General features: G+C 35.4%; 1 protein-coding gene across 3 annotated transcripts in view; it reads right to left on the bottom strand.

Moving 5' to 3' along the window:
- Positions 1 to 20,480, bottom strand: part of CDH19 (cadherin 19) — a 64,023-nt gene that overhangs the window by 20,255 nt on the left and 23,288 nt on the right. For 2 of the 3 annotated variants that reach the window (XM_041399279.1, XM_041399280.1), the window contains exons 2-8: positions 16,502 to 16,728; positions 12,949 to 13,243; positions 6,665 to 6,784; positions 5,866 to 6,030; positions 4,674 to 4,858; positions 3,341 to 3,594; positions 462 to 598 (exon numbers count right to left, since the gene is read on the bottom strand). In XM_041399279.1, coding sequence (XP_041255213.1) covers positions 462 to 598; positions 3,341 to 3,594; positions 4,674 to 4,858; positions 5,866 to 6,030; positions 6,665 to 6,784; positions 12,949 to 13,243; positions 16,502 to 16,699 — 1,354 coding nt within the window. In that variant the 5' untranslated portion in view covers positions 16,700 to 16,728. The remainder of the gene's footprint in view (positions 1 to 461; positions 599 to 3,340; positions 3,595 to 4,673; positions 4,859 to 5,865; positions 6,031 to 6,664; positions 6,785 to 12,948; positions 13,244 to 16,501; positions 16,729 to 20,480) is intronic. The other variant, XM_041399281.1, reaches the window with a different exon arrangement.

The raw sequence follows: 20,480 nt of genomic DNA, 5'->3' as shown, positions 1-20,480 counted from the left end.
GCTTCAAGGCTCTAATTGTCCCTGAATAGACATCTAGATGATTTAGGCCTTAACAATTAATTTGAGCCACAGGTTTCTGACTGGTGTTAAATTAGACCCTGGCTAATTTTACACTAGTCAAAAATCTGGTGTGAAATTAACCAGGGTCTAATTTAACATAAGATCTTGCACTGCAGGAGCAATTCTTATGCTTCAGTGTAACTTGAAAGCATTACACTCTCAATCCTATTACAATTTCTTTTTTCATAAGGTCATCTTTTATGAAAAAGCACAGGACCTTGGAGCTCAAATACATTCCACTTCTGTTTAACTAATCATTTTAATAGTGCTCTTTAGTGTACCAAGCAACAGTAATATAATAAGAAAGAAGAATGTATTCTCCACTTAAAAGAAGGCACATACAGAGGATAATTACAGTTCACAATGTAAAAACCCCAGCGTTCCTTACATTTCTTACTCACTTGTTTCTGTGGCTGTAACAGTTATGTTGTGCCAAGAAGCTATCTCTCGGTCCAGAGGTTCAGTGGTAATGATTGCTCCATTGTGTTCATTGATGCTGAACAGTCTCTTTAAATGACTGCTGTGGACAATAGAGTACCTGAACCAAAAAAAGGAAAGACATTCTGTAGTACTGAAAAGTTCCATCAGAGCTAAGGACATAGAAAGCTATTGTCAGCTAAGAAAACAGAGCTGTGCACATATGCATATAAATGTGTGCTGCAACAACCCGGAAATCATGAAAAATGTACATGTATAAACATTTAAAATTCACTGCCGCCAAGATCAAAGCTCTTCTTTTTATAAAACTAAATACGTCTCAGATCTATATTAATATGAACTGAATCCAAAATGCATTATTCATTCTTACTTCTAAGTCACTCTCACAGCAGGTGAATGACTTCATTGAAAAGAAACAGCAAAATTGCCACTTGTGAAATGAATAACACCAACATCTAAGTGGAGGTATAATGGCAAATCCATTTTATCATTGCTGACATGCTCTGATGCCAAGGGAATAGGCATTATAAAGAGAGACAACTATCTGTAATGAAGTGACACTAAGGCAGAGTACAAAATCCTACTGCACAAGATGATTGCAGGAAAGACTCAGCACTCCTGAGTCTTTGCTGAAAAGGCTCCAGATGCTGAGGACATGTACATGTGCACATACATATACACTCAAGCAGTTAAAGTTTAACCATGTGTTGCACGGCAAAGATGAACTGAAATAGCAACCAAAGATATTCAAATCCATATTCAAATATATTCAAATGTAAAATATATTTATTGCTGTTTTTAATGGCCTATGAAGCAGAAGACTGTGGCATTCAAATTTTTTGAAAAATCTCTACAGCCAGGATATTTCTCCTGGGAAGCTGAGAAGCCTCAGAGAAAAAGAAAAACAATTTTTATCTCATTTGCTTCTCCTGTGTTGTGCTCACATGTGGAATGTGTTTGGAGATTGTTTACCAATAGGTAATTGTTTCATTGGATTCTGGTGTGAGTTGTTTTAATGGCCAATCAGTGCCAAGCTGTGTCAGGACTCTGGAGAGAGTCACAAGTTTCCATTATTATCTTTTTAGCATTCAGTAAGTCCCTTTTCTGTATTCTTTAATATAATATAGTATCATAAAATAATAAATTAGCCTTCTGAGAACATGGAGTCAGATTCATCATTCCTTCCTTTATCGAAGCACCCTACAAATACAATAGAAGACCACTACAGTTGCAGAAATAGAGCTTGTTTGAATAGTAATAAAATTCTTTCCACTCCAATCTGGAATGCCCACATGCAACTATTCCTTCTTATTGTACCTTTAATTCTGCTTGACAAAGCCTTTCTGTTTCCTGTTGACACTTAGGGCTCCAGCTCAGACAATGTGTCAGCAGTTAAATGACTCTCTAATTTGTTATCTATAGATGTATTTTTTTTTTTTAACTCAGTAAGAAGATAAATTGAAGAACCAGCACAATACCGTAAGTGAAAGCTCTTATTATCTGAACCAAAGTTTGGATACTTATAAACTTCTATTTAAGGTATTTATAATTTTTCTGACATAGTCATTTGGTTTGGACATATTTTGGTAATCTGATTCTTGATAAACATTTTTCACAAAAACAGTATTAGGTATTTATTCTTTTTATATTTTTTATTACTAACATAGTGAAATTTTGTTGCACATCTTTTTTAACTTGTTTGTTTGAAATGTGGAGTCCACAAAGCAACACAAGTTGTCTTCTATAAGTAACTGTTGTCATTTATGATAGGAATGGTTTCAAAATTAGATTCATTTTCATGGTGCTTATCCCAAAAAACATATTTTTATATTATAAGTGATATACTCTCTTCTAAAATAACTGGTTGATGCAATAGCTGTATCACTGTTTTGGGACTATGTGGACATTTTCAATTTGAAGCCAGCTCCTCCAAAACGTTTCTGACTAAGGAGTTATAGATATATGTTAATGTTTAATTGTTCCACAGGAGATGTTGAAGTCACCTAATCAAACTACCAAATGAGCCCTTTTAGAGGGGGGAACAAAAAAAAAAAATCCATGTACATTTTTTTTTCTTATTTAATTTAACCTGTTACTAGTCTAATAAATAATAGTAAATGAATGGAAAATCATAACAAATCACCACCCACAGCTCTGAAGCCGTAGCATAATATATATGTATTTCCCCTATTAGAAATCGACATAGCATAAATTATTTTGTGTCTCAACCATTTGTCACTGTATCTTGCTTTGTCTAAATTCCATAATACACAGTGATGTCAGGCAATTCAAGAAGATATTTTAATTATAAATCCCATGTTAAAGATTAATTACCTGTTTTTTCCCTTAAGAGACAGCAACATTATTTATCACTGATATTATAAAAAGCAGAATCTCTTGTTGCGGGGTTGAGTGGCTAGGTGTCAGCTTGTGGTAAGCAATTGTTTTGGGTTTTCTTGCATCACTTTTTTTTCTTGGAGATTTGTTGAAGATTCAGGTTTTTCCCGTCTCTTATTTTCTTTGATACTATTATTATTGTTGTTATTATTATTATTTTGATGTATCAATAAAAATAATAATAAACAACTGTCCTTATTTGAACCCATCAGTTCTCACAACTTTATGCTTTTAATTCTCTTTTACATCCCAGTGACTGTGGGCAAGTTCCTGTATAGTCCTTACCTGCCGAAGCGGGTTAAATCATGACATCTGCAATAACCTTGGCTATCACAGTGAAAGCACAATTAACTGTAATTATGAGCTATGGTAAGGAATAGAAATACCCTTTGGAAATACCAAGTGCATTTGCCTTTGAGGCTAGTTCATATTTTAAGAGAGGTACCTGACTGGACTCCCATCATTGTCTGGATCTCTGGCAGTTACGACCCCCACCAGTGCACCCCTCATAGCTCCTTCAACAATCTCCATCACATAGTTCTCCAAGGTGAAAACTGGAGGTTCATCAGCATCTTCCACATTGATTTTGACAATGGTTGTGTCTTCAAATGGTCCTTCTTTCAAAAAACGCTCATCAATGTATCTGTTTACAGCTTTTACTTGAATGCTGTGTCTCCTTTTGCTCTCATAATCCACTCTCTGTGAAGAAAGAAAGAAAGTGAAATTTGGAATATTTCTTTCTTCATATTTAAATTAAATATAGTTCAAAAAATGGTGTGAGATTAAAGACAAAGTAGCGCTATACTTCTTTTCAGATTGTTTAAAAAAATGGTTACTACTAAAAGTTAATTCTAAGGTTTCCTTTTTATGTTAAAAACACTTTCAAATTCAAAAATGCTTGTTTGCTTTCATGTTTCATGCTGGCTTTAATGCTGCAGTCAAACAACACTGTAAAAAAGAATTCCCATACAATGTAACCCCTAATGACACAGTTTCATTTACAATTTTAGTATTTATCTTCTGAATTAAATAAATAAATGACCAAAACCACTACCAAATAAATAGCTTCCCAAACTAAAAAAAAACCAAAAAAAAAAAAAACCAACCAAACAAAAAACCCACAAAACAAACGAACAAAAAGATCAAAACACAAAGACTTCAAACTTTCACACTTAAAGCATTCAGTTCTTCAGGGTCCTAAATTTCACTAGGCTATTGAACTCTATCTTCATTTCAGATGATCCTGGAGATGACTGAGAAATCTTCCTGAGTGTTTCCAAAATAAATTACACAGTATCAAAGGCTATAAATTTTTGATATTCATAAACTGGTCTTTTTTGATTGTACTTAGTATCTTTTTAAAGCTATGCCCCAACAAAAACTCCACTATCTAGTATATTAATTAATTCTTGTTTCAGTTAAGAGGAGGTATTGAAAGTGAGGTGAGATTGCTTGCAATTTATTGATAAATATTTTACAGGCAATGAACAGGAGAACATTTTCTCACAATGGGATGCACTGTGTGGCACAGTTAGGGATAACATTAAGATACTCTGACTGTCGCTATTATATTCAGCAGTAATAGGAAAGAGTCAGAAATGTCAACAGAAAGTAAAGGCTTTTTCTTTTTTATCCCTAGTAATATTCCAATCAAATCACAAAGCCTAAAGAAAAAAGAATAAGAGAATCCAAAGCAGTAGACATTTTTGTACATCCAGCTCGCTTGAGGATTTTCTTTCAAATATTTAGAGATTTTTTTAAAGTTTCTGAGATCTCACCTTTTTTAGTAAGATAATTCCTTCTTGAGTCTCATTGTTAGTAATGATGTTAAAAACATCTGAGCTATCTGCTTCAATGAAATAGTCCATGGCTGCGTTGTCTCCAATGTCTCTGTCTTCTGCAAAGACTTTGCCTACAGTGGTGCCCACGGGAGCCTCTTCAGAGACACTCATGTAGTAGAGCCCTAAAGAAACAAATACTGGCAATGTTTAGTGATCTGCCATGGTTAATAAGTGCTATAGCCTGAGATTCCCAGAGAGCTGGGAAAAGCCCCAGATTCTACCAGAGCAATCAAAGTGATCTGGCATTGTATAGATCTTGGGTGCAGGGCAGGATAATCTTTTCCCTTGGGAGCCCTTTCCTCTCAACCCTATTTCAACAGAGTATAGAGCAAAGGACAAAAAAAAACCCAACAAGGATAAAAAACCCAAAACAACAGCTAATGTTTTTAAACTGAAGGAGGGAAGGTTTAGATTAGATATAAGAAAAATGTTTTTTACTCTGAGGGTGATTAAATACTGACACAGGTTGCCTAGAGACAAGGTGAATGTTCCATCCCTGAAAAAATTCTACATCAGTTTGAATGCAGCTCTGAGCATCCCTTCCCAAGGAAGGCTGGACTAGATGACATTTAAAGGTCCATTCCAACACAAACTATTCTGTGGTTCTATGACTGAGCATGGTGAAAAAACAGCCAAGGACAGCACTTGCCAACAGTGCAGTTTTTTCCTGATAGCCCAATAAGCAGCTCCCACATCTGTTAGAAACTACCTGGACAGAGAGGTTCACATCATTTGTCAAAAAACTCTCTAGCATATGTCAGAAAAAAAATGAAGAGAGGAAAAGAAGAAAGAAGGTGAGTGAAAATGATGCTAAATATCCTGTTTTCGAGATTTTACGTTGAGGTAGCGCAAATTATAGGGAAAGTAGTTTAACGATTTGTCTCCAAGGTCTATTAGTAAGTAAAACCAGAAGACTTCAGATTTTTGAAATGATAGATTTTCTTTTCCTCTTGATTTTTGAGCTTTTGAGGACTTTGTGGTTTTTGTCCACTATTTTATTTTTTTTATAGCTGAATGCTAAAGTCAAAGCACAGCCCTGTTCTAAAAAGACCTACCTGCAAACCTAACAGAGCTACAGTGGAGCTAAACTTCCTCAAGACTTCCATTACTTTAATTAGCCTCTACTCACGCTGTTGGAATTCAGGTGGATTGTCATTGATGTCAGAGAGATTGATGGTAACAGTGGCTGTTGCAGAAAATGCTCCTGGTTGCCCAACCATATCTTTGGCTTGAATGATGACCAAATACTGATCTTTTGTTTCTCTATCCATTTGGGAAGCCATTCTAATGACTCCTAAAAATAAAAAAATAGAACACAATGGCATATAAGTCTCTTTTTTTTTCTCAGCATCTGACAGGGGTATATAGTATAATATGCATGTAACATGTATCGCTGCACCTAGCTATGATTTTCATTACAAACTGTGCATAGCACAACTGTTTTTATACTGGGTGTTAGTCCTCATGTTAGCAAATACACTGTATGTCAAACCCATTCTGTATATTTAGAGTTCTGGAGAGCAGAATACTCCATATATTTCTTCTACCATCTAGAGCCATGTCTCACTCAGAAATTAGGTTTTTGGAGGGATGTTACATATCTGCTGTTTCTCAACATACAGATAGAAATATCACATGATGTGCCACAGAGATGTTGATTGAGAAGCGTTCCTAGATTAATTTATAAAGTGTGATATTCAGAGTCTAGCTCTTTAACAGGATAATTTTCTAATAAGTTTGGATTTGCTAGAGAGAAAGAATTTCATCTTCCTATGGGAAAGAAAAGTTGATTTTTTTCAGATCTAGGATCTATGTAGAGAGGTAAAAGTGTAGAGTTGTGCCAACTGATCTTTGTGTTGAAATCAAGAAAGACAATTTTGCTTGCATTCATTTTAAGAGTTATGAATGCACAAATCCACTTGTAGTACCTGTCTTTGGCTCCACGGAGAAATAAGGCTGTCCCTCAACAAGACTGTAAATCAGACGAGCACTATTCCCATAAGAAGGATCATCAGCATCTGTAGCTGTTACCTGTGTAACCGAAGTACCTCAAGGAAAAATATAATATATTATGTTTGTTTTCTTCTTGTATAAATTGTCTCATAATTACAAAATATAAATTCTTTAAAAACCTTTTAACATACCAGTTATACTAATAAACAGTCCTAAAAATTTACAGGAGTAAATGGCACCTATTAAATTTACCATTAAAAAGGGAAAATATTTCCTCAGTAGCTGTTCTTGTTGCATTCAAAATTTCAATTAAAATAAAAATAAATCATATATGTTTTTTCAGCACTACATTTATATTGTTTAAAATGCTGCATATAACATGCCTATTTTCTAATATGTCAGTGAAGTAAAGCAAATTGTTTCTCCTCCCCTCCTTCAAAGTATTTCACAGAATGCTCCCATAGGAATAAGAAAACACAGTTGCTTTATCATCAGTAAGCCTACTGGTGATAAAAAAATTAATTGTTAATAAGCAAAGCAACCAAGAAGTATAACAAGGCTCAGATAAATTTTTTTATTCTTGAGTCTTTAATGAGCTTGTCCCAGTGCAAAACTTGTAGCAGAAATCCCAATGCAGAAACACAGTGGAATCAAACTACAGAGCTTGGTTTCTTCTTTGATGGGGAGCTGTTCATATCCTAAATAGAAGATTGACAGTAATCTCATGGCACCTTCTCTAATGACTGTCCTTTAAAAAAAATATTCACAGTAAAATCATCTTTTAAGGTAATCATTATTTTTGTCTTTTTTTCTTCACCCAGATTCTGCATTAGAAAACAAATATCACTTCTTGTGAGGAACAGCAGGAAATCAAGCTACTTTCTAAAAATTTCTGGCATACAGTCACACGGTTGCACCTGCTTATCAGTACAGCAGTATAGTTAGTGTGGAGGAAAAAAGAAGAAAAGGTGGAGTGCAAGGAGTTAGACCAGAAACACTATTTTTTAATGATAAAAGCAAATGTGATATTTGTCCCAAATGAAACAAGTATATTCATTGCTGGGTTTCTATCTAAATATTTTCATTTTTAAATAGAAATGAAAAAAGCTTTCTTATATAAGGAGAAGCTAAAATAAATAAATTGAATCTTTAAAAAAAAAATTCTTTTGTATTTTCTCTCAATTTTTTGAGCAGCATTTGAAGTGATTCCATAACGCATGCTATCTTCTCTCAGGCAGAGAGTAAACTAAGCTGTTATTAATTCCCACCAAATTTTGGGTGTATATGTCCTTCATAACTTACATGCAATATCAAATATCTGACATGTGGGTTTAGATGCATAAATATAGATGATTTAGATGTGTGTATAGATGTATCAATATATATACAGATCCTATTGCTTTGGAGAAATTTTAAAGATAAAATTACAGATTCATATATCAGGGCACATATATGCCTCAGAAAACACAGAATTCTTTAATAAGTCTGAAGAGCAAATTGAATCCTCAGCTACATAACTGTTAACTTTGTATCAGCTGTGATCTATGAAAATTGTTCTCACAGTCACAGAAAATTCATCCTCTAAGAAAATTTAGCATTACTAGAACACAGTTGCTTTGGAAAAAAAATTTGCTAGTTAGGAAAGGATCAGGCACTATGGATGATCCAACAGGTTTAGTATGTTATTAATGCCATTTTCTACTAAAAAAACTCAAGTTTCCGCAAGTATAGAAATTAGAAAATCAGGATATTTATTAGTTTAACAGGATATTTATTAGTAAATCAGGAACATTTAGTAAATCAGGAATAAAATACAACATATATAGGACTTCAAAGTCATCATCACAGCTTTTGTACATCTCACATTTAAAGGTAAATCTATTTTCTGCACAGTTTCTAAGCAGTATAAAGAAATATTGACTCTAAACCAGCATTTCCTTCTTCTCTGGGACCCAAACACATTTTTCTTCTTGTCTGTTAACTCTTCTAGAGTATTTCAGAGCACAGTAGTAAGGACTTTGTTCAGCTGGAACCACTGAGATGCAGTTGGTGTATGTAATCAATGGAAACGTGAATAGTCAAAAGGAATCTAGCAAAGAGGGAGCTGACCTGGAAGGAAGAAAAAACAGATATCCTGCACTCCAAGGAGGAAGACAATTAATTCCTAAATTTGGGTCACAGGAGACCATGTAATGAGCAGACTATCTTTTCTCTCAATTTTTTAGAACAAAGATTGCCTGACAACTACATGAACATCTACATCAAGTATGGACTATGTAGCAAGAAGAAAAATGTTACCCTGACTTTAGAGTACTTTCTCAATTTTTAGTTTTTCACTTTCACGAAACCTGTATTTCTTTATACATTTAACCATGACAAAAAAAAGCAATCCACTAAAATGAACTAAACTAAAACTGAAACAAAACCCCTACAAAAAATAAACCAAACTAAACCAAATCAAAAACAAATCAAAAAACAGAACGCACAAAAACCCCCAAAATCCAACTCAAACCATTTGCAGAATGAAATTATATTTACCCAGCATTTATATTTGGGTGACAGAAATTGAAATGTTAATATTCTATATTCAAAAACTCCCAAGAGCCATTATTTGTAACTATATTATTGTGAGAAGAATAACTGAACAGATACAAAATCATATATTTTAAAACAATCAATTATCTCCCCAAAATTAAGAAACTTCAAAGCCCTAGTCCTGACATTGCAAATATCACAATATAACTGGCAATTGAACTTTTTGATTAGCTTTATTTAAGGCAAACTGCTACTTTGTATCTCTGCAGCCTTGGTTTTACCCTTCTTGGGCGAAATATGGTAGAGTGCCACTTATATGCTGCAGCCCATTAGGTAAACTATGGGACCCTCATATGGCAAATAGCTGTTCATTTTTCTAACTAGAGCTTGAGATCTATAAAGACATTAAGTACTGATAGATTATTGCATCTGACTCTTAACCACTCCATCAGATATACTGCATTTGTACAAGTTGAACAGTTATAAGGAAGACAGCGTAAAATTGTACCAAATGCCTGAGGGTAAAGCAGAGTCCTGTGTTCTCAGAAGAGAGTCCATTTGCTGACACGCTTTTCATTTACTGTGACACTTGCATATAAAACCCTAATAAAATTTAGTACTGAAGATAAAAGAGAGCTAATAAAGAATTAAAATGTATTCTAATTTGTTGGCACATTTGTATATATATATTGGTACTTGTAACTAACTTCAGGCACAGATATTTGTGTCTATTTTCTGGTTTTGTTGTGGTTGTCTGAAGCAAGTGACCAGCTCTGGATTATTATCTACTCGCTTTCTTAGTTCCAGACAAATTGTGCAGCAGTAGTGGCCTGCTTTCCCAAGTTTTGACCATGCTTCCTAAGAATGTTTTCTGTGAGGAAATTATCAGGAGACTGAGCATCAGTGAGCTGAACCGAAGATAGAGAGCACCGAAACAGGGCAAAGAGCAAGCCTCTCTATTGCACTGCACCATTTAAATTAACTCTGTCCTTCACCCCTTATTATGCAAGAGTATGTTTTGGTTTACTGGGAGAAAGACAGTAATATAATCAACCGCTATGCTATCGATACTGTAAACTTCAGTGGGTTGCTCTACCTCTCTGCTAGAAGTTTAAAAATTTCCTTGTAAGATTGGTTTAGAATGTACACTGAAACAGGTTCAACCTCAGTAGTGCAATCCCAACCTTTTGAGAAGCAGGGTAAGTAAGGCCACAGAAGTGCTCATGGTGTGTGGCTCTGTTGTTTCATGTTTTGGAGCTGACCACTATCAAGGTACACACTCCACTTGCATTTTATATTCCAGACATGTGCATTAGTATTCCAGCAGTGTCTCCATGAAAGAAGTCAATGAAAGAATGATCTCTGGAATGGCTATGGTATTAGTGCTAGAGAGGTCAAGTGCAGAGGCAGTAATGCAGAAAATATTTCAAGATCCTGGATGACCTGGATTCATCTATCATACAGTAGATGACCATAAATCAGGGAGTTTACTATTTCAGGAAATCCATGTCTGAGGGAGAAGGCAAATAGGGATCTTACTTCATTTTTTACCCATTCTGACAAATGGGACCTGGCTTTACTTCTGATTTTTAATTCATTTTTCCATTTCATATGTTTCTATATTTCACTGGAATATTTTTTTATTTATAATATTACAGGAATATCACAAAGTAAATTACATTTTCTGCAGCTTAATTAATCTTATGCTGAGGTGATACCATGTTTTAGGAATCTAAATATATAATAGACGACACAGGAGTGTGGACAAAGACAGCTGAGCCTTCTACTTTTAGTGTATCTCTTTATATCAAACTTAAGGCAGTATACAGTGAAACTTCTCAATGGCCAACTGCTTGTAAATGGTTTCTGGTAAGAAACAGAAGTATATGGGAAAAGATTACTACTGTTGTTTTTGGTCTTAAGTACCACCCTACTTGACTATTTTTCTTTTTTTTTTCCTTTTTGTCCCATATAGCCATCATAAAGACAGAAAGACAAAATGGAAGGAATTCAGTTGTTCATACATTTATGTGAGTGGTTACAAGTCTCTGTGAGTATAAATGAAGACATGCTAAATAATCAGACATTTAAAAAACATTTTTTAAGAGACTAAGGAGACTATAAACAGTGCTTTACCACAGAGGGGAAAAAAAAAAAAAAAAGAAAAAGAAAGAAATTATTAAAGTCCTAAATTTTTGAATTCCCAGATGATTCTGGACAATGAACTGTACTCATTTTTACTATAAGCACATGAAAAATAAAAATGCGAAGATCTTTGACAAGTCACTTATCTTGTCTCCAAACCTGAGCAAATGAACAAGATGCAAAAGCTGGAAGAACCCTCTGAACTAGCAACTGATTGTGTTAGAAAGAGTTATTTGAGCAAGAGGTCAGGTGCAGAATTAAGTCTGTCTCCACAGAGGAAAGTGGCAGTGAAGAAACAATAAAAGTGATTTCCCTGGTGGAAAGTGGTATAAGCAGGTAGCAAGTATCACTAGCATGTAAATTCATCAAATGCATGTCTTTTGCCGCTACTGCTGGTAGTGATGATGAGCTGCTGCATCCTGGCAAAAATTAGGATACTGACTCACTTTCAATTAAATAACAGGCATGAATATCCTTTTCTTAACCTGCCATCCTGGCTGGTAGAAGAAGATAAAGTTTATGGCTTGCTGTCAAATATTCACTGATTCTGCTCTAAAAGTTGAGCAGATAATGCTTAACAGCATCACTGATGCTATTACATTAATGACCTCATTGATTCATACCATTTAAAGCACCACAATATTTGAATTTCTTTTCAATATCAGTTGTAATAAAAATAATCAAAAGAAGTAGATATATAAATTTGAAAGATTACTGGGATCTTTTCTGTTAGATCTGAAGAATCTAGTTTCCTTTTGATTTTGAAGATAGCTACTTGGAGATATTATCTATAACATGCCTGTTTACATCAGCTGTACTAACACTTTGGGGTTTTTGAAGGCTTACATGTGCACATAGTATGAATGCATTTGTGTATGTAAACATATATATATATATATATATATATATATATATATATACATATACCTATATTTGCCATTTGTTGACTTTGCTTTGCATTTGTTGTATTGCTTCCAGATACATGACAGATCCTAGTATAGGTCTGTCTGATCATGTGAAAGTGAGAAAGAAGAGGTGGAGGGATTATGTTTTTCCTCTTGACAGGAAAATTACAATTCATGTACTTAAGAAATCAGAAGGCAGAATGCATTCACTGCACACTATCTAATCCAAACAAGGAGAAGCTGACTGAAAGGAAGGAGTGTAACTAAGCAGGCAACATGCAGACTGTGAAGGTGGCCATCACTTCTTCCCAACCGGCTACAGTACTCTACCTATTTCTACTGAGAACATTATATTTTTAAACAAGTTCAAATTTCAAGGCTGAATCACTGACGGGAAAGACAAATGTCTATAGTCAATCCAAGCGTGTATTCAGAATCTGTAAAAGGACTTGGATAGATGTAGGTATCTAAATATTTAAAAACAAGAGCGTTAAGTAGAGGTATTTACAACCATCAAGTTAAGAATATACCTTTGCAAATTTCCAAACGTGTAGAAGAGTTTCCTTCCTTTTTACTGAGATGCAGTCTATAACATATGCTGTTAAGATTTTATTTCAACATAGCTGTCTAGAAAAAATCAGGAAATAAAGAGTTTGATTCACAGTATATCATACCTTCAGGCGACATCTCTGGAACAGTGGCCACATAAGGTCCATCCAAGAACTGCGGTTCATTGTCATTGACATCTCGAACCTTGATGATAAATTCTGATTCAGGTTCAACAGGAAGGTGAGTGCTCCTGTTAATTGCTTGTGCTCTTAGAGTGTAGAAAGATTTCTTTTCTCGATCCAGCTTTTGTCTTACATAAATTTTGCCGCTATATTCATCAATAAAAAAAAAGCTTCCAGCTCCCTCCCCAGTCAAAATATATTTTAAGCTGCCATTCTCCTTGTCTAAATCTGATTTCAGCTGAAAGTAAAAGGGAGAAAAATAAGTCACAGTTTGGAAAGAATGAAGTTTTTAAATATTCATTTTATGCTTTGTTTTGATTCTGCAGTGAACTCTGCTGCTAATGAGCCTTCTTGGACACTATTCGTTGAAAGGAGGTACTGTCACATTTTCTGCCAACCATTTTAATTTTAAAATATTTAAAATTATTTTATTTAAAAGTATTGATATAACAGACTTATAAAGATATACCTGAAAAGAGATGCTTCAGCTACTTTGAAGTGAAGGGAATGCATCTATGTACCTACTTTAGTTAATTGTTTTTTCAGCTCCCCTACAATTCTGCTGAAAACAATGAAAAGGTCATTAAACATTGTCTAATTTTTTTATTATTGCAGATGACACATGTACTTTTTAAGTTTCTTATTTTTTTTACTCAACAATGATTAGTGAAAATGTGTGCAACAGTGATGTTCTGTTTCTGTTGAAATATTAGAGTGGAAAAGACATTCTGTGGTGAAAGTCTGTATTGTTTATTCCAAAATAAATTGATAAACATTTTCCATTTCCTTCCAGGATGATCTACATCTTCTGTTGTATTGCTAAAATGAACTTTATGGTGATGATTCCTGTGATTAAGCGGAGCCTTGGAGACAATTTTGGTCCAGCTGCATTTGTTCATGACAACCAAATAGTTCTGTTAATGTTAGTGATATATAATGTCACAGTATTTTAAGAGCAATAACCTAATTTCCTAACATAGCAGGCATCCACAGTTGAATTTTATGGGAACAAAAATTTCCATTATATCATTAATTCTCTATTTTTTCTCCACTTATTTTGGTTTTAGAACAAAAAATATCCAGCTCTCTAAGAGCCTGGATACTAATTGAAAAATCCAAATTTAAAAAAAAAATATTATTCAGCTTGCTTCTCTTATGAAACAACATGTTTAAAATGCAAATGATATGCCTAACTTTTGAATTTATTGTCTCACTGTTTTGCTTATATTTATTTACCTTTAAGGTCACTGTAAGTTGTGAGACCATAGAAGGGGAAAGTAACATTTCCCTGTCAGATCTACTCAAATATTTTGTAATAACTTCTGAGGTTGCAAAAATAGTTTTAACTTTTTTTTTGGAAGAATGCCTATGCCTTTTAAGATTTTCATAATGCATAATTGTCTGCATGCATCAGATGGATAATTTATTCATAATATGACTGGGACACTGCTCTGAGATATGAGGAATGGTTTTGAGTTCCTACTCTGAGTTCTGTAAAGGTATTTAACACCTAAAATATTCAGAGTTACTTATCCTTGCCAGTACAAAATACAGAATTGTCAAGTCTTAGGGAGTTTAAAATCATTTAAAATATGAACAACTTAAATATTTTGAACATAAGTAGTTGTGTGCTAAACATGGACCATGGTCAAACTAATTTTAACACCATCCAAATTTGGCATCTCACTAGGGGGCAACACAGATTCTTTGTTACCCATAAATCTTGGTTTCCTTTTCACATAACCCAGGACATGGGAGAAGTGATATATATCTAGATCTTTCAACTAATGTGTGGCTCAGATGTGACCACAGAGTATATCAAACCCTTAGGATCTGGGACCATGCCTTTGACTGGCTGCTAAGACAGACTGTGTTTAGTAATTTCACTCAGAATCATTTATCCACAAAAGATTTCATGACCTTGAACATGTTAAATGAGAGGCCCCTTACAGATGACATTTGCTGAGAAAGAACAGCAAAGATTCTAAGTTTACTTGTTTTTTTTTAGGCTGGGAACAAAATAAATGGTCTTACCATTGTAAATGAGAACTAGGAACAAGTATTTTTGTACTCGTCCTTGTGTATCTGCCATTGCAGTGCTGATGGACACTTTTATTTTTTCTTAAACTTGATAATGGAAAAGGAGTCATGAGTCTATGTTAAATGAAATTTGAAAATATATTTCTCACTGAAAAAAGATTTTGATATGTAATAGTGATTTAGAAACAGAGACTGTCTACCTTTGTATTTTCGTTGATGCAGTTTTCTTCAGGGCCTTAATTACTAAAATTTCATGTGTTGATCATAGACTACCACTTCCTTTGCTGAAAGCAGCGCATATTCTACTCAATAAAAAGACACAAGTAAATATGTCTTATTAGACAATGGTTTCACTGCAATATATTACAAATAATCTTCAATAAAATCCCCAGTTAACCTGTGAGAAATAAAAAGGTGAGATCATGAAAATACATGACATTTATGAAGTTCCTTTGCAGGAAATACTTTTCCAAAGTATTGGAAAAGTAATAATAATTGTTTAAAAAATAGTATGTCTTCAGTTTTTTTTTCAGAAGTGAGACATCACACTTCCATAGTAACTACTTTGAAAGGGCTGTGAAAAAGTAATTAATGAATTTTGAGCACTTCACCCTTTGGGCCCAATTAAATTTTAGTGCTAGTTAATTAGCAGTTAAACTTATTTTGGTTCATTCATCTAAAAAGGGCCTTAAAGAAAAGAAAGGAAGATCTCAAGATTAAAATTACTTCTAGCATACAAAAATAAATAATAATAATAATAAATATAATAATGATAATGGTAAGCAGAGAGAGAAGGGCAGATAAACCCTTATTAAGACAATCATCTTAAAACACATTTTTAAAGGAGGGTAAAAAATAATTGCTCGTTGTGCTAAACCTATGTTAATCTAATGAACCGTGCAGATTCCCATAGTTTCTCAGTGGTAAAAGGATTTAGTATTAATCAGCTTCATTAAAAATTAATGAGGGGTAAATCAGCTGCTACTTAGTGTAATAGAAAATCAAGCTAAACACTGTTTGTAAACTACACTACACTCAGTATGGCTGCTTTGATGCAGTGCCAAAAATAGCACAAGCAAATTGCCAGATGTTGATAAATGAGTCTTAACTTCCACTCAGAAGGAAGAAAGGAACTTTTCAGCTTTGTACCTTCATCTGCTGTGCACGGAGCTAGTAACAGCAATGCATGTTAAATTTCCTTGACAGCAGCCCTCAGTGAAGGAAGGTGCTTGGTACTGCCGTGGCCTGCAGCTCTCAGACTTCTCTGACCTTGAGAGAGGTCATAGGAAAGGAGAGATGTAGTACTGCCTTATTACATCTTCCTGATCTGCTCTTTCTAAGTTTCTTGCTATTTCCACATCACTGGAGATATTTGACCTTCCAAGTCAGGGTAGAAGCTGCTACTCAGCATGCTAAATCTAACCTTGTACTGTCCTTGAATCATTACTTATCATACCTGTCCAATATACACAGGTTCTGGTGAAATCTGTTCCTCAGTTGCAAAAAGAGGTTCCCACAGCCAGCCACGTTTCACTCTTCGAGCTGGTGTGAAAGACTTAACTGTGTTTTGAGCGCTGGAGTTCTGTGTGCTGGGAGAACAAGGCCAAAGTTGAACCAGCATCACCATGAGATGCAGCAATACAGAGGAATTCATGCTGAACCGTTCTTTCAATCAGTCTTAATCTGTGAAAGAGGAAAAAAGAAAAAGAAAAATCTTTGACAAAGCATCGCTTTTGTCTTTCTACTTCTATATATTGATTCTGTGCTAATGTAAGAGCTGATTTGCAGTGTTAAAAACCTCCTCTCTCCTCAAAAATAAAGAGCTGAAATGAAGTCTGTTTCTTATTAAAATTTTAATAAGAAATTTTAAAAAGACCTTTCAGAGTCTCTAACATGAAAGTCAAGTGCTTAACTTTTCTTTATGAATATCCTACACAGGGAATTTTTATGCAAAAAAAAAAAAAAAAGGAAAACAATCCTTCAATTAATTCATCTTTCAAATTAATCTGGATAATTGTATTGTGTAGCTTAGGAATAATTTGATTGGAATAATTGTACGTTTCTGCTTAGACAGGGCTCATTTTGAGATGCAGTCACAAAACTGCCTGAAGGGTGAATATCTAGCCTTAGTAGCCCTGACGTCTGACAGCTGAAACGAAGTGGTGCAGATATTTTTTTAACCACTTCCTGCCCACTTTCCCAGCTCAGCAAAATGGCTGCAAAAATGTTAAAGGTGACAGGGTACCATGAAGAAGCAGCAAAAATTTACAACTTTCTCCTTCCCAGCCAAACAACAACATGGACAAGGCAGATGTGTTTAATGGATTCTTTGCCTGTGTCTTTGGCATGGATAATGCACTAAGGGGTTCCCATAGCCCTGAGCTGGAGGACCATGACTGCAACAATTATCAGCTCCCAGTCGACTCTGAAATTGTGCAGGAACTGCTGCTCCAGCTGGATCCCTAAAAATCTATAGGACCTTATGAGATTCATTTGAGAATCCTCAAAGAGCTGCTGATGTCATTGCAAAACATCTCTCAATGGTTTTTGAGTGGTCTTGGGAATCCAGAGAATCCCAGCTGACTGGAAGCTGGTGAATGTTGTCCCATTTTTCAAGAATGGAGTGAATGAGAACCCCAGAGACTACAGGATTGTCAGTCTCACTTCACTGCCTCATCAAATTATGGAGAACGTTATTTTGGGAGGTACTGAAAAACACCTGGAGGACAACACAGTAATTGGTCGCAACCAGCATGGCTTTATGAGACGAAAGTACTGCTTATCAAATCTGATTTCCTTTTATGACATGGTGTCTCACCTAATTGATCAGTGATAGCCTGTTGTAATCTTTCTGGATTTCGGCAAAGTTTTCAATACTTTCTCTCACAGGATCCTTCTAGACAAAATTTTCAGCACACAACTGGATAAACACAGCTTGGGTTGGTGTTGGTTGAGCAACTTGCTCATGGGCTGGGCACAAAGCTACATCAAAGTGACATCAAACTGAGAACCTGTCACTAGTGGCATTACACAGGTCTCCATGCTCAGCCCTGTATTTTTCAACATCTTTATGACTTTCATGCAGAACTGGAAGGAATATTAAGCAAGCATGCAAATGATACAACACTGAGGAGCCTTTGAAGACAGGTAGACCTTGCAGACAAAACTCAAAGAAGTAGGGGACTAGACAATCACCAGTTGTATGAGCTTCAACAAAGGAAAGAGATGGATTCTGCCCCTGGGATGAGGCAACCCTGGATGTACGTACAGCCTCGGGAATGAGATGCTGGAAAGCAGTGCCACAGGAAAGGACACAGGGGTCCTGGTTGATGGCAAGTTGAACATGAGTCAGCAGCGCCCTGGCAGCCAGGAGGGCCAAGCCTGTCCTGGGGGGCATCAGGCACAGCATCACCAAGGGGGCAAGGAAGGAGATTGTCCCACTCTGCTCTGCACAGGGGGCAGCCTCCCCTTGAATATTGTGTACAGTTTTGGGTACCACAATTTAGGGAAGACATTAAGCTATTTGAAAGCATCTGAAAAAGAGCCATGAGGATGGTGAAGGGGCTTGAGAAGAAGCTGTATGAGGAGAAACTGAGGTCACTTGGTCTGTTCAGCCTGGAGAAGAGGAGGCTCAGAGGAGACCTCATTGCAGTTACAACTTCCTTGTGAGGGGAAGAGGAGGGGCAGACACTGATCTCTTCTCTGTAGTGACCAGTGGCAGGTTCTAAGGGAATGGCCCGAAATCATGTCAGAGGAGGATTAGGTTGGATATTAGGAAAAGGTTTTTCACCCAAAGAGTGTTTGGAGACTGCAGCAGGCTTCTCAAGGAAGTGGTTAGAGCACCAAGCCCATAGACAGGGTTCAAGAAGCATTTGAACAATGATCTTGGGTACATGGTGTTACTTTTGGGGATGGTCCTCTGCAGGGCTAAAAGTTGGACTTGATGATTCTTGTGGGTCCCTTCCAACTCCACATATTCTGTGATTCTTTAAATAGAATTTGTCTTAACAGATTTTATTGCCTCTAACATTATTTTCTCCAATTAAACTGACAAAGGCCAAACGTATCTTAAAAGTTGTAGGTTTTTGTAGCTAGTTTCATTTACACTACGTATGCTTTCAGAAAATGAAGGCTTTTCGCAAACTGTAAGCCATTACTGGCTTTACAGTGATTTTTGGCACAATTAAGGAAATTTTATATATAATTCTATGTTCAGTTAAGAATAGCCGTCTTCTGTGAGGCAAAAAGAAAAATTTTGAAAATACCTACCCATATAGCAATGGCATTAGCCATTATTTTCAAGGCTTTAGCATTGAAGAATAACATTTCCTATGAGGGAGAAGTCTAGTTTATGAGTTTGTGATGCACTAGTCAGTTTGGAAAACACACTGAAAAAAGTATATTGGGATGAATTTATTTTAGACCTGAAAAATCCATAAGTCTTTTAGCTGTCCAGGATAAAATATGAATCTATGTATTTTAAATTCACAATTTAAGTATTAATGATTTAAATACCCATCTTTATCCAAAGGGAAATGCCATAATTGCTTAAAAAACAGACAGATAATACAGAAAACTATTTATTTCCTTCCAGCAACTTTATATGATTTTGGACAACAGTTTGTTAAAATGTAATTTGCAGAGATGGAAAGAGAAAGAGGAGTTCTAATAGGAAAGTCAAATAGATGCACAGAGACTTAAGTGTACTTTCAAATTTCTTCACATTGTGTGTTTTTTGACTGTAAAGCCATAACAGAGCAATAAAAGATTTGAATAGAATGAATGTTACTTGGGTACCCTCCTTTTTCAGTTCCCTGTAGAAAACTTCTTATTTTCCCATGCCTGCAAGAATAATATTTTTGACATGGAAGAAAAGTCCAACAAACCTCAACTTGGCTCTGAAATAAGTCTTGAGTGAGGTTTAGAAGGCCTAAAGACATTGGAGAGTGCTAATAAGCAATAATCTGCACACAAAGTAACCTTGAAAAGGAGCATTCATTTCATTTCCGCACATTGTGAAGGACAGACTACTCAAACAACAAAAGCTGAACAGTCGAGGAGACCTTTCTGAGGAATCACAAAAAATGTGCTTCATTCACTGTTTATACGTGAAGAGAGGTGTTCAGTCTCAGAAATAGAAAATACTTCTGGCTAGCTTTTTTTTGTTGTTGTTTTGGATGCTTGTTCTGGCATTTTTCACGTTATTCAACAAAAGATCTCTGGCTTGTGGGGCAGTATTTCATGCAGAGCGAATGTCAGACAAACAGTCATTATAGAACTTGTCTGAAGATATCCTGTTTTGACAATAACATAGTGAGAGTGCAGAATATGGCTATGCTAATCTGCTGTTGGCCACCTTCTTGTAATGTGCTCAGCAGTTACATATCAACAGCATAAAGCATGCAATGAATGTTTTGGAGCATTTTGGTGTCTGC

Source organism: Onychostruthus taczanowskii, unplaced genomic scaffold (genome assembly GCF_017590055.1).
Source record: "Onychostruthus taczanowskii isolate IOZ18803 unplaced genomic scaffold, ASM1759005v1 scaffold16, whole genome shotgun sequence".
NCBI classification, from domain to species: Eukaryota; Metazoa; Chordata; class Aves; order Passeriformes; family Passeridae; genus Onychostruthus; species Onychostruthus taczanowskii.
Note: the sequence above shows the minus strand (reverse complement) of the source record. Positions and strands in the feature narration are given on the sequence as shown.